The following is an 18,221-nucleotide window of genomic DNA, read 5'->3' on the forward strand; positions in this document are numbered from 1 at the left end:
TCTTAATATGGATACTCATTTTACACTTTTTTCTTTTTTCTTTTGTCTCTTTGCTCGATTTCTTAACTTCCCCTTCCTCTTTTTCTCAGCAAGCTCCTCCCGCTTCTGTTTCTGCTCATACACGTCTTTGTTCTTGAGGAGTTCCTCTTCCGTCATGGGCTCGATGACCGCGCCCATTTTCGTGACGACTGGCGGCATCGTCAGCTTCTGGTGCTGCTTCTCGGGAATGAACATTCTGCCCACGGGAGCTCTTATGGACGCCTCAAAGTCTTGGACTCTTGAAAAGGGGTACGGCAGTTCGCTCACCTGAGGAAGAGAATGAATCAATTTTTAAAATATGAATGCATTGTCATCGCTGCAAATCCTTCTTACGTGAGCTAAGGTTAATGGGAGCTTCATGAAATACCCTTTATCAACCCGGTCCTCACGTAAACAAGAAAAAATCAAAGATGAATATGAATGAATTGTGGTCAAGCAGTAGATGTTCCTGCAGTCCCTTTCTCCAGCTGATGGGTCTATAGTTGGTAAGTAAGTTGCAGCCTTAAGTTTTGTGGCTGATGCTTTCAACTCTTTTTCAAAGATTCTGTTGCTCTCCCAGGTCAAGAAAAGCAGCAGACACTTTGACAGTATTAGCAACAGTACAACTTATGCAAGCAACTGGGCTCACAAACATCACCTCTACACATTACTATGCTGGAACAGTGCACCCAGGCTGCTACTGGTGCTGAAGTACCATACGAACCAAATGTACTTTCTCATAGAGAGACATACCATGACATGAAAATAAACATCCTATTGTTCCCTGTTCCCTATCTGAGGAACTACCTATAGTGCGTTTACTTTTCTAAGATCGCTAGGGTGGGGCCAGGTAGAAAAGGCAGAGTTGTCATATCTACGGGTATGTAAGTCCCATTAAATGCTTCCCGCAGATATAATCCATCTTAGGAGGATTCGCTTTGGACCTTGGGAGTCTAGGGAAAGCGTTTGCTTCTTCCCTGTTAACTTTTATTTTCATTCCAAATTCTACTTAGCTATTCCTTCTCTTTCTCTTTCTATAATATAAGATGACGCTGAGTGGCCTGTTGGCTCCGGTGTTTGGACTTGAACAATAATTCATAAGTCAATCGATCTATTATGCCCTTGGAAAAGACAACTACGCATTCCTTCTCTGCATAACATTTTTATCAAAATCATCCAAGTCAGTCACAGGACTCGCTTTCTCTTTTCTTTTTTGAAACACTGGAGATTCCACTATATTTCCCACCTCTCTTGCTTCTCAAGTCTACGAATAGTCATTTCTAACACTTGTTGCTTCAGATGTTCTCTGGATAGCCTTTGAAACATCAGTTACAGGACCTTCAAGATGTTTTTATAAAATGAAGTATTTTAGGAAATTATAGACTATTTCCTTGGCCTCAGGTGGTGGATGAAGACGTTTATGGGAATCATTAGGGCTGGGCTGTCCATATTTTTCACAGTGGGTGATCGAGTGCGAGTATCCTTTAATGATATTGACCATGACCTTTTAAATCCTCTTAAAAATCATAGGTCCTCTGAACTCAGATGTGGCATCGCCGGGGAAAAAATATGCCATATCTTCATTTTCATTAGTGAAACAGGTTTTCACGAAGAATATACAAAATAAGATATATATTCAAAATATCTGATGTAAACAAAGAATCACATTTTAAGAAATAAAAACTATTTCAATAGATTCCATGAAGCTAATATGATTACCATAACATGAAAATTGGCAACGTATAATTTCTGTACAGGCCACACCACAGCGATCTTAGAAAAGTAAACGCACTATAACTAAATCCATCTGGAGAAGGAGGTTGCTACATCAGCACATGTACAGGGCCACTGGGACTGAAAGTGAAACATATATGCATTATGTCAAAACTGACGCATTACTAGCTTCAACAATATGATGAGACATAGACTAAAACCAAGATGAAACCAACTGAAATAGCATACCATTGCTTTCCTTAAATTGCTGTGCACATCAGCCTTCTCGTTGTAAATAACATTACCCATGGTATCGTCCTTGCGTGGAGGAGGTTTTGGCATGTTGGCTCTGAAATCAAAAAAATAAGTTGTATGTTACTTTCCTCGCTGACAGGAAATATCAACATGGCTTTCTCCCACATATAAGCTTTAACTGTCGATGTTATCTCAAGAAATGAAAACTAGATTAGATGGAGAATAGCCAGTAGTGTGTTTTGTTTGTTATAAAAAAAAAAAAGAACCGTTTAGCGATATCAGTGAGCCTTATATTTTAGAGTAAACATGACAATTTGTCCAAAATTGCATTTTTCCTAACTATACAAACCTGAGGTCCTTTTACAATAGGAAGGTTACTAGCGGCAGCTGGATAGGTCGTAAGCTTTCGAACAAGGGGTTCGGTAGTTAGCTGCTTGTCCGACAGTGCGCGCGCCGCGCAACTGGGAGGCGAAGAATCACTTTTGCTTTAGGCCCAGGAAAAAACTGCAGAGTGAGGGGTGGCATGAGGTGGGACTATGTGTAAAAGGACCTCAGGTTTGTATAGTTAGGAAAAATGCAATTTTGGACAAGTTGTCATTTGTTCCGACATGGGATACAAACCTTTCGGTCCTTTTACAATAGGAAGACTCGCTTCTTGGTGAGAGGAATCTGAGTCTTTTGTGAACAGACTGGTGTTCGTCCATCCCTGGAATGCCTCCCTGGTCGTAAGAGCGAGGGAGGGATCCAAGCCTCTGTCCAATTGATCGGGGTGCGCACCGCAGGATCAATGGTCAGACCTCTGGACCAAGTACTAAGAGAGAGGCAAGCGTATCTCTTCGTACCAGCAAGCAAGAACAAGTTCCTGTTTGCAAGAGGCAACATAAAATTATGGGTTTGTCTCTTGTTGGCATCCACTTCCCCCCCCCTTGTAGGAGGAAGTGGTGGATATTCTGCTCCTATCCCTAGTGAAAGGGATAGGATGGGACTCTGTCATATAGCTCACCTGCATCTCGTCCTCATCCAGCGTAGTGACGACCGTAACCCTCTGCCCACAGGTAGAGGAGGAGAAAAAGAAGGGAAGAGAAGCCAGTCACACTCTCATTTGCTCATCCATTCTTACAGTCTCACCAGGACTCGAAGCTGTTTCAGCCTGCGAGGGTCTGGGTTAGCTACACAACGTGTTGAGCAGCCACCACGGGTCCCAAGGAAAAGGTATCCAAGGACCTGTGGGCAATATCCCGAAGGTAGAAGGAGGTGAAGGTAGTCTGGTTGGCCCAGACCCCTGCCTTCAGGACCTGCGCCACGGAGAAGTTCTTGCGGAACGTAAGGGAAGGACCAATGCTCCTGACTTCGTGGGCTCTCGGACGGAGCGTACGGATGTCGTCACTACCATCAGCCTCATACGCTCTCCTGATCACCTCACGCAGCCAGAAAGAAAGAGTGTTCTTGGATACTTCTTTCTTGGTTACCCCGGTGCTAACGAAGAGGCGTCGACACTCAGGCCTGAGGTGCAGAGTTCTCTTTAGGTAGCGCCATATCGCCCTCACAGGACAAAGCAGCATCTCATCCGCATCATTATCAGTGAAGTCCATTAGGGAGGGGATTGTGAAAAACTCGAACCTGTCATCAGGGATCGATGGTTTCTGAGTCTTCGCAACGAAGTTCGGGACGAAATCGAGCGTCACAGATCCCCATCCCCTGGAGTGTCGTACGTCGAAGGTTATAACCATGAAGTTTTGAATTTTGGCCTAGCCTAACTCCTCTTTCTCTATAAAAATGAATAATCTACCCACAACCCCCCCTGTACGCTTTCTCCAACTCCAGTACACTCCAGAAATCACCTTAAACACCAGCACCACAAGACTTACGACCCAAAAAACAACTCCTACCAGACAGAGAGCTCTCCCCTACCAACCACACACCACCACACGTGCTTTCTACTGCCCCGTGTTTTGTTACATCCTGCCGACGCCGCCGCCATCTTGTCTATGACGTCACAACACAACTTAAATACATCAACAGACACCTTCTAGAATCTACCACATGTTGTCTATATATAGGACACCATATTTCAACAATGCATAAAATACCCATAACAATTATACAATATATAATCACACTTATCTATACCCATAACATTATACAATATATAATCACACTTATCTCTTTCTCCCTCCCCTCCGACTGTTTCCTAACCTAGTATTCCCCTCTTTTAATTTCCTTCGTCCTCCAACTCTTTACCCTCTACATAATTTCTAAATACATTCCCCTGAAACTCCTGCTTTAGTTAATACATCAGCCACTTGCTCCTTTCCTTTTATCCATCTCACCTCCTTTATTTCCCGGATTCAATGGTTTCCCTTATTGCAGCAATATCTATTTTTTAATCTCTTGCTACTTACACCAGTGCTCGATTTGATGGCGGTCATTAGTGTTTTACTATCAGTGTTAACCAAGGCTTCTAAATTTCTCCCTCCTACTACCTCTTCCCACAAATGCTTGAAATATATCAATCCTTCTACAGCTTCCCCAACACTCAGGGCTTCAGCCTCAATGGTGGATTTTGCCACTCTCCTGGATTTCCTAGACTTCCACCATATGGGACTTCTCCTCTTCCCATCTGTCAAAGAAATATAACCCAGTTGAGTATGGCCATCTTCTATGTTTCCAAATGAAGCGTCTGCATAGGCTTCCCAATAAACCCTTTCTTCTTCCATCTCACTTATTGTAACTTCGCCCATCATGCTCTTAGTTTTTCTCACAATTTTAATAAGTTTCTTCATATCCTGATTTGTTCCTTCTTTAATGCTTTACTTAATTCGCTAATATCATATGATATTTCTGGCATCGTGTGTAGTGATACCCAATTCAGCTGTCCTCACCACTGATCTGTACTCTGTTAACTCTTTTTGTTCTAGCACTCTATTACCCTATCTCTAGCCTCTGGTTCTCTTATGGAATTTATATACTGCCACTGATTAAGGGAAAGTCTATTCTCCTTCTGCTCTATTACTACTCCTATATACTTGAACCTTTTACTCTCTTGTTCTCCTACTTGCAATTTCCCTTTCAATCTCCCAATCGTTTCCTTTAAGAATCCTTCAGTTCCTCCGTAGCAAAAATCATCTACGTGTGTACACAAAATGCCTTCCAATTTATTGTTCTTTTTCCAAAAGAATATATTAGGTTCTAGTCTACTTCTCTCACCTTGATGCTCCTTCACTACTTTCACCACTTTACAATACCATGCTTTTGCTGCATCCTTGAGCCCATAGACTGTTTTCTTCAACTTCCATAATCCCCTCCAACCATCTTCCCTTGGTGGCTTCAAGTACACTTCTCTTTGTATCTCGTCACCTTGTAATTATGCAGTTTTGACATCCAATGTATAACAATTCCAATTTTTTTCACCTTTATTATGGTTAGACAGAATTTTAAAATTTCAGCATTGCATGTGGGAGCATCCTTTTCCCACTCAGCCATTTCTTCTTCAAACCCTCTAGCTACCAATCTTGCTTTACATATCCTTTCCCCCCCCTTTTATCTTTTCAGTTACTATCCATCTTGTAGATATAGCTTTTTTGTCCAACATCATTTACCTCCTCATATACCTGGTTATCTCTCCAACTTAGAAGTTCTTTTTCTTTAGCTTCCATTATGCTTCTATTTTCAAATCCCAGCAACACCTCCTCTTCATCTTCAATTTTTTCTACCTGACTATAATCCCTCAAGTTAACCCACCCTTTGTCACCTGACTGTGAGTCTCGATATTGTACGAATCACCCATGCTTGGCTTGATCTTTTTCCTGCAAGACCTAAAATAGTCCATTCTTCTACTTGTCCTGTATCATTGTTTTATAGCCCTAACTCTATTTCCCTTTTTGAATTTTGGTATCTCTTCATTAACTCGCTTTCTATTGACCCACTTTGCCCGTTATCTTCCACTGTTTTCCTCTATCACCTCTCTTTCTATAGTCTCTTCTGTGTCTGCATTCCTTCTCTCACCCATTATCTCCTCTCCTTCCAGCCAATCTACTTTCCTTCATTTGGGCCATCTGACCTACCTTTCACCCCATGGGATTTATCTATTCTAGCCGATATCTCTTCTGTATCTGGTGATCGTCGTTGAATCTTTGTCACATGTATCCTAGCTACTTCTCTTAAAGAATCCCCATGTTTGACTATTATTGTTTTCCCGATACTCCCACTACCTGAGCAGGTCCTCTCCATTCATTTTCTTTCCCTTTTCTTATAGAATACCTCATCTCCTACCACTGCTTCTTCAATTTATGTTCTCTGATGTTTTTTGTTTAGCGCTATTCTTATTTTATTACAGGACTCATTTTTTTATAAATGCTTCTCTGGCCTTGTGCATTGCATTCAGTGTGTCCCTTACCATACCCTCTTCCATCCCTTTTTCTCTGCTTGCAGGACTAGAACTTTCTTCTCCTATTAGGTTAGGCAGTGAAGGGTTTTTTTCCCAAATACTAATTGGTTTGGGAGAGAAACCTCCATTATTCATTAAACAGTTCCTAGCACTCACTACCCATTTCAAAGCTAGGGACCAATCTACTTCCTCTTCCTCCATCATCTTCCTTACACTTCCCTTGATCATGCCTACGGTCTTTTCACATAATCCGTTGCTCCACGGAGATTCTGATGCTGTGGCTAATACTTTAAATATTCCATTTTTCTGCCATCCTCCTTACTTTTTCATTTTAAATTCTCCCCCATTATCTGACAATATTTTGGAGGGTGCTCCAAATATAGCAAACCAGCACTCAAAAGTATCTTTATTATAGTTTTCTGGTTTCTTATCTTTTATCCAACAGGCCTGACAATATCTCGTTGCCATATCCACTATTACCAAGAACTTTCTCTCTTCTATCTCTCCCACATCCATCGCTACGACTTCATTGAACGTTTTACTCCAAGAAAAGCCTACTACCGGTTTGGCGGGTTTCTTTTGTATTTTTTACAAACCTCACAATTTTTAATCAGTTCCGTTAGTAACTTTCTTATTTCCTCTTTTTCTTTTTCGATTAACCCATTACTCCATTGTGCTTCCTCTGTTAGCTTCCATATTTTATCTCCACTTCCATGACCAAACTGTAAATGTAATTTCTTCATTGTGTTCTTAATTTCCCTCGGATTCTTTCCCTTCCCAACCCTCCAGTAATAATTCTTCTACCTTCCTCCTCCTTATAGGCACTCTTAAATGACCCTGTTCGTCTTCTCTTAACTCTACTTTCATTCCCCCTAATACTTCTACTATGACACAATTTTCTTTCAAATTTAGGGTCATACCCAGTTTTAACTCATTAGGTTTGCTTACCTATCAGCCAGTGGGTATATCACCTTGCAGAATTTCCGTCTTCAAAATAAAACTTTCTGTTTTTTAGTATCACAGGTATTTCTATTATTCCTCTGGACTTATAAGATGTCTCACCAAAATTAAACACTTTATTAGACTCTGTCCTAGTGTCCCTCATTCTCCTCAACTCTTCCTGACTCAAATCCATGACAATACGTGCTAGTCATAATTCCCCGCAAACTGTTGATTTTACACCCTGTGTCCAAAATTGCATCAACCACCTCCCATGATGCTTCCACTATTTTATTAACTTCTCCTACATAAACCTCTTCTTCTTCTGTCCCATTTTCTGTTTTTACCTTATTTTCTTCTAGTCTTGTTTCAGTTTTCTTCCTATTATGAAAATTCTGAGGACAATCCCTAGCCCAATGCCATTCTGAGCTGCATATTGCACATACTGTTACCTTCCCTTCTTTGTTTATAGGATTTCTACCCCCCCTTCCTCGGTTCCATCTTCCCCGATATCTTTGTTTTCCCTCCCTCTCCCAGAACTGGCATTGCCTTCTGACGAACCCCACCATTCCCGTTCCTCTTTAGTCCCTAATCCCTCAAATAGTCTTTTCATTGTTTGCGACACTGTTCCGTACTCTAGCTTTTCTTGCCCACAAGCCGATAATACCATTTTTTTTGTTTTTGATTTTCCGTGAGATTTGCTTGCTCTATTACATGATACCTTGGACTTCGCCTTCAAGCGACGCCTTTTCCCCATTCGCTCTTCACACTCGATGGACTGCCTTATAGTATCTAATTAAATAGTCCGCCATATTTTCACTAGATTCTCTTCTTATTAGAAGGTATCTTTTATTCTACCGTAATTCTCCATTACCGAGTCTTTTAGATAGGCTTTATCTAGTTTCTCTAGGATTAACTTTGGACCCTCTGTACCAGTAAGTTTATCTTTATCTAATGCTTCCACTAGCTCTCGGGCTTTCCCTTTTAAGCTCATTCTCATTTCTATCGCCGGGTATTTTGTATCTTCTCCATACAACAATAGCCAATCTTCGGCTTGACCTTTCCATTCTTTGTATTCTTCTTGTATCCCGCTAAACCTAGGACATTCCCTTCTCCATCTAGTAGTCTCCCTTTGTTCACTGTCGGATCCAGGCATCTTTGATCAACCACGCTCTGCTACCAGTTTGAATTTTTGGCCTAGTAACCTAACCTTTCTTTCTCTATAAAAATGAATAATCTACCCACCTGTACGCTTTCTCCAACTCCAGTACACTCCAGAAATCACCTTAAAACACCAGCACCACAAGACTTACGACCCAAAAAACAACTCCTACCAGACAGAGAGCTCTCCCCTACCACCACACACCACCACACGTGCTTTCTCCTGCCCCGTGTTATTGTTTTACCTCCTGGCCGACGCCGCCACCATCTTGTCTATGACGTCACAGCCTATGACGTCACAACACAACTTAAATACATCAACAGACACCTTCTAGAATCTACCACATGTTGTCTATATATAGGACACCCACCATATTTCAACAATGCATAAAATACCCATAACAATTATACAATATATAATCACACTTATCTATACCCATAACAATTATACAATATATAATCAGAAGTTCCCCTACTCTCTTCGCCAATGCCAGGGCCAGCAAGAAGAGGGTCTTGAGGGTCAGATCCCTGTCTGACGACTCTCGGAGTGGCTCGAAGGGTCTTCAAGTCAAACTCCTAAGGACGAGAGTCACGTCCCACTCAGGGGGCCTGAGTTCCCTGGGTGGGCAAGACGGTAGATTCCAGGCCCAGTGCCTCTTGCTGCGAGAACCAGAGGTTCTCAGACAGGAGCTGCTGCAGAGACACACCCGGAGTTAGCCTAGCTAACTCTGGGTTTACCTGTTTGGGCGGCATTGGATCCTCTGAAGGCACGTAAAAACGCCGAGAGACGAGAGACTCTACCTGGTTCAAGACAGAATCGGCAAGCTCCGATCGCGGCAACCCCACCGTCGGTTTGGGTTCCCTCTTCGGGCCCCAAAACGACTCAAGCCGGGACATGGGCTCTGAAGGTGGGAGCGGCGACCCTTCCCCGAGGTCGTTGTGCTGACGAATCAGCTCAATAACCTCGGCAAAGTTCCTCTGGATCTCGGGAGTCATTGCATCCTGTCTACTCCCATCCAGTCCCTCGAACAGGAGCACCTCCCAAGACCCTCCCCCTTCAAGAGGGGGAACAACGACAGACCCCTCTCGGTCTGGCACGTACGGCATCGTGACGGGATCGTGCGGGGCGCACCCCTCACGATCACTCCGCAATGCCTCGCTCTTCCCGGTGTAACCCGAGGAGGTTGAAGGTACGGGAGAGGCAGACCTGACGCTCCCCCCTCGCTCACTGGCAGAACCAGCGGGCTTGGAGGGCTGCAGGCGATCGCCAACCCGCAGTGGCGATCGAGCTGCAGGCCTAGTCGAGACATCTCCCTGAGGAGAACGACTGGACTGAGCACAGCGGCCCCGATCTCGTGTGTCAGAGGAGCTGCTGCTGGTTGCCATACCCACATGTTCCCTGTGGGAGCGACGGTCAGGCGACCTGCAGAGACCACTGTCACGTGAGAACCGGTGCCCCATTCTGTCCTCCAGCGCGTCACACGCACTAAGCGCCAGCCCATCGGGCTGGACACCGCTGATCAGTGGGACCTCTTCCCAGCCTCGGCCTGTGGCCGGTCAGAGACCGTCACGTCAACCCGGGTAGCCAGCTGGTCGCCGCGAGAGCGAGAGCTGGCCTGGTGAGAGTCGCCTGAGTGGCTGTCACCAGCCTTCCTCTCCGTGCCGTGAACCTGGCGCCGAGCGAGCTCTGGCATCTGGTTCTTGGCTGTACGGTCACCGGTAGGCGAACGAGAGGCCGAGACGGAACCTGATGCAGCGGCAGAGCCCCTGACACCAGGCGAGGAAGTACCAGTGTTAGCCGGTACCCCGTAGTCTTCTTCTTTGCGGAAGAAGAGATGGGCCCCGCTCCCAAAGGAGCAGGAGGACCAGCGGAAGAACCCCCCGTCACACCGAGTGAGACGAGCCCTGAAAAGCTCCCGAAGGAGACTTCTTAGGAGGGGAGGAGGCAACCTTCTTCTTCTTCGGCTGTAAAGCCTTAGAAGTCAAAGGGGGAGAGGCGGCATATGACGAAGACGACGATGACACCTTCCTCTTCTTCCTCTTCTTCTTCGTCAGCTTCCTCAGGACAGACGTTAAATCTACCATCCAGGGCGGAGCCGGGGCTGCTGTTGCCAAAGCAACAGGGCCCGGACGCACCTGTCCGGATAGACCAACGTCTGGAACAGCAACGCCACGAGCAGGAACGACATCGGCAGGTGCGGACATCTCAGGAACAGCAGGAACATCGGGAACAGCAGGAACGGTCGGCATCATCTGGACAGGTACGGCAGTCGGTAGAGGCATCACAGGAGGTTGAGCCAGCGTCAGCGACATCCTAGGAATTGGCGGCAGGTCCAGGGGCGAGCTCTTGTGGCAGCGGAAGTCAGGCCGAGGCAGCACGGCAAACCCGGGCGGCGGCGCGGCACGCCCCCCCCTCGGTACAGCGATCGGACCCTGCACTGAGGTGGTAGGAGACACAGACACAGCATGTGGGGAGTACACCAGGTGAGGGGGAGCGGCGTACCCTGGAGTTGACAGGGTGGTAGTGGTAGAGGTCACCGTTGCATGTGTGACCGCAGCAGACCCAGCTAAATGGTAAAGCAGCCCCTGGACACTGGGCACGCCCTGCAAGCCCAAAGATGCCCACACCTGACCAAGGTCATCCCTCGCAGCAGAAGCACCTGTGGAAGCAACGGTCAGGTGATTAGGGGGGGTTTCTACCCGCGCGAGGGGGGATGAGACCCACCCCGAACGGACAGAAGACCCCAAGTACAGTTGAACGTCGGGGTACCGAGCACCCTCCTCCACACTCGACAGATCGGGTGAGGAGAAGGACCTGGAAACTGGCCCCCCCCCCCAAGGGAAGGTGCCATACGTGGGAGCTGGCAGGGGGCTGGGGGCAAGGAAGCGACGAAGTATCCGTCACCAAAGGAGTCGCGGGAGAGCTTTCCGACGACTCCTTTGCAGGCCTTCGCTTCTCCCTGCCCTCGTACAAGCCCCACTGCACCTCCGACCAATTTTCACAAACATTACAAGGCTCGGTGTGAGAGCATTCGCGCCCCCGACACCGAGCACACAACACATGAGGATTTATTTCCGGGAAACTGCGGAATTTCCCGCACTTACGCCCTTCAGTCCCGGGGCACAGTCGCCGGATAATCAGAGGGCGTGGTGAATCCATGATCCTTCAAATTCACAATGCAACAATATGAAAAAAAGTTGAAATGATTGTACTTACAATTCAGTTTCACTAGATAAACAGAAAGAAAACACAACCATGCGAAAGCAAAACGACGATGATAGCGGGCAGAGAGCAATGATACACACGTCCACACGCCAGCAGGCCGAAAGCAAAAGTGGTTCTTCGCCTCCCAGTCGTGCGGCGCGCGCACTGTCGGACAAGCAGTTAACTACCGAACCCCTTGTTCGAAAGCTTACGACCTATCCAGCTGCCGCTAGTAACCTTCCTATTGTAAAAGGACCGTAAGGTTTGTATCCCGTGTCGGAACAAACGAAAGATTTATTCTCAAGTCTAACCACAAAATGAACTCAGACGACAAGACTTACGCGAACCGTCTCTTTTTCCTCTTCGAAACTTGAATGTTTGGTCCTGTCCACTCACCCCATCCAGGAAGGACTAGACTTAAAGCCTTTGGCTTGTCTCGTTCAATAGCTTCATCTTTGGCAGACCTGCAGAGAAAAGTAAGAAAAATTAGAGTGTGTGTAACTCCTATTTTCCATCAATATGATTCTTTTTTCAAATTTAGGCCGGGTGTTTCATACATAAGAATGAGGTGGATAAACATAATTGGCAGAGATCTTGAAGATGAAATCCAGAACCTAGAGGAAGCGAGGAAAATGGCTCGGGATAGAGACAGAGAGGAACTGTAACAGCCTTATGCCACCGGCCAGTGGCGGGAAGATAAAGTAAAAGTAAGTTTCATACTTTACGATATGAATTTGTCTTGGACAACTACATACTGTACTCTTCACAATTAATTAACGATCTTGTTTATTGGTATCTCTGGATGTTTACAAGTAAACTATTGGAACTAAACGGCAAAACACGACATGTTTTCCATCATGAAATAATCCTCTTAATTCACTACATATCAATTTCCCTTCTGACTTGCATTGGAGATGCAGATTGGAGGTTGAACATGACTTTTGTTTCACTAGTTGAAATTTTAGCTGCGTACCCACTTACTTATTTACGTCAACCAATTCCTCGCAACGTTGGACTGTGGAACAGTCTACATAAAGATGTGCAATTAGAATCTCAAAAGTTCAAGCTAAAAGGCAATCCATTACTATCCTACAATAATTCATCTTGTATTTCACTAATTTACACTTTTATCTATGAACTAATTATTAACCTATCTTTTTTTCTAATAACAAATCTCGCCTTTCGTATCTCCTACGACCTTTTGCAACTTCTTTCAAATGAACATTAAGTTTTTTGGAAGCTTGAATCTTAAGTCAATGGCCCCTGTAGGGTTGTTTCAAATGAATAGGGAATATTTATTATTATAATTTCGAAACATATACTGAATCAATATCATTAGTGACATAACATCCCAATTCGCTCATTCCTTTCCCAAAAACATCCATCAATTAAAAGTAAACGAATGAACTCAACTGTTGTCCACATTTGTTCTTATTGTTTTCTAGATTATGGCACCCTATTAATCGAGTTCCATACAGAAATATTGACGAACAATACTCCTCCGTCTCTCCTAAAACTTACTTGAACTCGTCAACAAGGTAATCTTCTGCAAAGGCCTGCTGTATCACATCATTAGCGTCCTCTCCCTCGTCGTCTTCGTCGTCGTCATCGAGACCTATTCCTTCGCTGATTGTGTTTGGCATCGCTGCCCGAAGGACTTTAGCATCGACCTGTTAGCGCAACGAAGGAAAAAAAATTATTATCGTATTGAGAACCTCTTTTTTCCCTGTTCCCTATTACCCTCTGCAATTTCTTTCCAATGAACATCATCACATTCTTTGGAAGCTTGAATTTCAAGTTGGTGGCCTCCATGCTTGTCTTTGCCAAACACAAAAAGTTTCAACCCTTCAATGCTTGTCTTTTTTTTCTTTTTTTCTTTTTTTCTTTTTTCCTTATCCCAGCAGGAGATAAGGTAATGTTATCACATTTCCTCCAAGATGGAGAAGCAAAAAAGACATACAATTAGTCCTAACGGGTGTAAAAGATGCATGCGTAGCAAATGGTGATCTCATGCTCCTCCTATCAAACCAGGTTTTGGCAAAAATCCATTTTGATACCTGACAATGAAACATCAAGAGCCTGCTAATTTCCTTGTTTGTAATGTATCAAACATCATACAGCATAACCAAAAAAGAATAAATTTTCACCCAAGTTACTATGGCAGAAAAAGCACAATGAAATATGAAATATTTACCTGCAAAAACTTGGATGGATCCAGTTTTGCTGCCTTTGAAGGAGCTTTTTTGTCTGACTGAGAATTTGTCCCAGTGCCATTTTGCAGAGCCCCCTTGACTGACTTTGCATCTCTGTTGCTCTTCAAGACCTGCACAGCCTTCTGTAACACGTCCTTTTCTTCGCTTCTTTGCTGCAAATTATCGATGTCCTCTAAAGTTCTCACTTGCTCTAGTCCCTCGTCAATATTGTCTTGACTTTTTGAAGTGCTAAATTCAAACTCCTCGATCTTCGGCAGAGACGACTCCGTTTTCTTTTGTCTTTTCTTCGACTTGACGACCGTCCACTCCTCCTTGGTGCCAATACCCAGCTTCTCTAACTTCCTTTTCAACTTCTTCTGCAGTCCTATCTCTGCTCGGCTGAACATGTTGTCGATAGAAACCAGATGGTCTTCCAGGTCTTCCAAATCCTCACTTTCCTTTGAGTCAGTTTTGATTTCTGTTCCATTTTCCTCTTTCTGTTCCTCTGTCTTTTTCCCCTTCTTCTTCTTTGTCTTTTCTTTCTTCTTGACCTTTTCCTTCTTGGTTGCCATTTTCTTTCCTTCAGTTTTACTCTTTTCTAAACTATCTGTGTCATTATCATTTTTCATAGCTTCATTCTTCTTTGCTTTTTTCAGTTTCTTGGCATCTTCAGAGGAGGTCTTCAAGTTGTCATCCACATTTTTCTGCTTTTTCTGTTTCTTCTTTGCTTTCGTTTTCTTGAGAGCTTTCTGGTCACCTTCCTTTACTAAATTTTCTTTGTCAACTTCGGCGTCAGTTTTATCATTACTCGTACTACCCTCTTGCGAACCGTCCTTGGCCTTCTTAATTTTCTTCTTCTTTTTCCCAGCGACCTTTACCTCTGTCTTTTCGGCGTCCCCATTCATCTCATTGCCTGGTTCTTCCACTTCCTTTTCATCCTTTTCTGTTGTCTCTTCTACGCTCTCATCGCTGTGGTCTTCGCCTTCGTCGTCATCGTTTTCCTTTTCATTTGCCTGCGCCCGACGTTCTTTTTCTGCTACGACCTCCAGCGCTTTCTTCTCGATAAGCCGCCTCCTGTTGACTTCGTCCCAGAATCTTTTGAAGTTGGTGAAGCTGTCGTCAATGGCACTCTCGGGCGTCACCTCAGCTCTTCCTGGCGTCTGTCGTAACAAATTTGCCGTCCACGGATTAGAGGGGTCGAACAGTCCCGCTTCAATGGCGTCCTGCTTCTCCTGAATAAAGAGAAGAGTAAGCTATCAAAACCTATTATTCTTTGAAGTTATTGATGACTTACCATCTCTTGAATTATTCAAACAGCAAGCCTCGTATTGGACACCTTAAACTAAACTATTTTGTAACAAAGTGGAATTGAATGGAAACAAATATAAAAATTTAGGCCAAAAGCCTATGAGGTGAAAAGTGAGTAGGAAGAAAGAGAATCTGAACAGAGATACAGCTTTTACAAAAAGTGAGTACACACAGCTTTTACTTTACACGAGAATGTACGCACCTTTCTCAAAGATTCCAGTTTTTCCTTCAGCATCTCCTCATCCTCCTCCTCATCACCGGAGGAGTCATCCATCTTCCTCTTGGCTACAAGATCTTGGTGCATGCTTTGGTTTTCCTTCAGAGCACTTCGGGCCTGAGAAAACAGAAAGCACGGCCATTAATTAAGTTATTATTTATCGAGGAATAAAGTTGGAACTGAAAGCAAACTTAAAAATGTAGGGATATTCGATGAAATGTGCTTCAGTTTGCAGGGAAACAAAAAAGTAAAGTATTAATCAAAATGACATTAGGATAGAAGACATAAATACTAGGTAAGAGTACAGTATGTTGCATACAGTTAGATAAATAATTTCTACCCAACAAGGCAATGTGACATAAAGCCCTTATGTGTATATAATGTGCATTTAACTTCAAATCAACAAATATTTGATTTCCCAACAAACCAATAACACAAACTAACATAGCAGATAAAAATGGTAAAGAATTTTGCAAGAAGTATGAAAAACAATATGGGTGATCAAAGAATAAGTATTATTATTATAAAGGCTTAGTTTACCCAGACCTCTGAGCCTAATAAAGGCTCTTCTCAGGCTGGTTAAAGCAAATTAAAGTAATGCCACCAATTTCAACTTACAGTCTCATCTCGAGCGACACGCAATCCTTGAAGGTGCGCCCACTTCGAATGCTTGTGACGGAGGGTCATTCTCTCCTGAACTCTGGCTCTCTCCAACTCCTCTAGTTTTCCTAGCGCTGCTTCAGGGTTCGACTTCTGCAGTTCCTCCAACTCTTGTCTCTGTTTCTTGAGCCGATCTTTGCGCAAAAGTCGGTGAAACCTGAGATTTTGAGATTTTATAGACAAAACTGTTCTAATCTGTCTACCTGCTGAGTCAAAAGTTGATTCTGATACCTGTAGTACTTGTATTAGGAGCATTAAAGTTCTATTAATGTATTTTTAGTCCTGCCAAAAGGCTCATAACAATCATCAGAAAAAGTAAAAAATCCTGATCTAAAATACTAGCTTTCATATACACAAACCATCACCTCACACAGCCTAACACTTCTGTTCAAAGCGCCGACTTTACAAACACATTTATTTGCTGGAGGGAGATTCTATTTTACTGAGCAGTGAGAGAGACCCATCCTTGACAAGGATCAACAACGGAAATGCAAAATACCACTGTATTCACAGACTTGGTCCCTTTAAACAGGCTTATTTATTGTAACATTTGCAGTAAAGGAATATTCTGTAATGTCGTTATTTCAAGAAGAATTATTTTCTTTTACCTTCTCACTTAGATGGACAACAGATATGGAAATCATATTAAAATAAGTTTCTGTTCTGAACACAAATACAAGCTAAAATCCAGAGCATTTTTTTTACATCTATAACTGCAAAGATGAAATAAACTTGAACATACTTCCTACTCTTGTTCTTGTTCTGCATCCAAGCTTTGCGTTGTATACGCCTGCGCTGTTCCCTCTCCTTCCACAGCAAGCGATTCCGTTCCTTCAACTCTTCTAACGACAAGGCACGCTCCCTTTCCTTCTTCTCATTGGCCTCCTGGAAAAAGAAAATTCAGATATTATCATTTGTTTCATAACAGACCCTTTAGTAATTATAATGAGTGAACATTCGTGATCTTTAAGCAACACAAGAGCTTCAGTTTTCTCTCCTTGGCAAGAAAAGAATAGTACACCTGTAGTACAACTACACATGTGCGAACGGTCCTCTGGGTTCCCAATCATTAAACGCCTCACATTTCAGTGTGACTTGCAGTTACTAGCACACTACGAATTCAGTACCCCAGACCGTTCCCAAGTCAGTTGTAATGGACAACATTATACAAAGTGAAGACAATACTATAATTCACAGAAACCGAACCCCCACCAATAACTAGGGACTACAGTGTTTAAAATGGGACTACAGTGTTCAAAATGGGAAAAGTTAAGTATATAATAGTTTAACCAGACCACTGAGCTGATTAACAGCTCTCCTAGGGCTGGCCCGCAGGATTAGATATTTTTTACGTGGCTAGGAACCACATTACATTGAGAAATTAATTTCTAATCACCAGAAATAAATTCCTCTGATTCCCTGTTGGCAGAGCGGGGACACGAACTGTGGCTACCAAATCGGTAGACAAGCACGCAACCCACTCGTCCAACGAGGAACTGGTCACTTTCTATGAGAGACCTGGTTCCTTCTAATAATAGTAATCTAACTGCAGAACTCGAGCAAGCTCTTTTTAAAATCTTACCAGTGACCAGGATCCATAGCAAAAACAGACCTGATTAGAGTTTATTCTTATGTGCAGCTGCCTGGAGTCCATAATAATGTCAATATTAGCTTCCTTATCCGTGTTTTAAGAATTATGGCTTTGTATACTGCAAGGACTACTGAAAGTAAAATCAATGCAAATCATCATAATTTTCTGAAATTGCCTGCAATACCCACTTTTCTCAAGAACTGCAGAGATGAATAGTCAGCTTTTACTGAAAAAATTAAATAAATAAATAAATAACGATAATTACACTAAATAAATAACGATAATTACACCGACATCAACTCGTCAATGGCAGAATAACTTAAAAGGAACATACTACAATACAGCACGAGGAAACGGGAAGCAGCAGTTTGCAAGTTCAAGTGAAAAGAGGCACAACGCTATGCAAATGTTATTCTGTGTTGGTCTCAAATGGTTCAGAAGAAGCCACGTTATACAATCAAAATTAAGTGAGTATATACAGAACAGGAGCTTTCAACCTTTACTGAGGTCCTCTTCAGCTTTTTCTTAACCAATTTCAGTACAGACAGTCCCCGGCTTATGACGGGTTCGGCTTA

The 18,221-nt window shown here is 43.4% G+C and overlaps 1 protein-coding gene across 1 annotated transcript in view; it reads right to left on the reverse strand.

The window, feature by feature from the left end:
- Nucleotides 1–15: 15 nt before the first annotated feature.
- LOC135204597 (U3 small nucleolar RNA-associated protein 14 homolog A-like) overlaps nt 16–18,221 on the reverse strand; it is a 39,853-nt gene continuing 21,647 nt past the window's right edge. Inside the window, exons 5-12 of the mRNA XM_064234747.1 lie at nt 16,798–16,940; nt 16,014–16,212; nt 15,381–15,512; nt 13,873–15,102; nt 13,200–13,348; nt 12,020–12,142; nt 1,981–2,080; nt 16–306 (exon numbers count right to left, since the gene is read on the reverse strand). Coding sequence (XP_064090817.1) covers nt 16–306; nt 1,981–2,080; nt 12,020–12,142; nt 13,200–13,348; nt 13,873–15,102; nt 15,381–15,512; nt 16,014–16,212; nt 16,798–16,940 — 2,367 coding nt within the window. The remainder of the gene's footprint in view (nt 307–1,980; nt 2,081–12,019; nt 12,143–13,199; nt 13,349–13,872; nt 15,103–15,380; nt 15,513–16,013; nt 16,213–16,797; nt 16,941–18,221) is intronic.

This window comes from Macrobrachium nipponense, chromosome 47, assembly GCF_015104395.2.
Source record: "Macrobrachium nipponense isolate FS-2020 chromosome 47, ASM1510439v2, whole genome shotgun sequence".
Classification (NCBI taxonomy): domain Eukaryota; kingdom Metazoa; phylum Arthropoda; class Malacostraca; order Decapoda; family Palaemonidae; genus Macrobrachium; species Macrobrachium nipponense.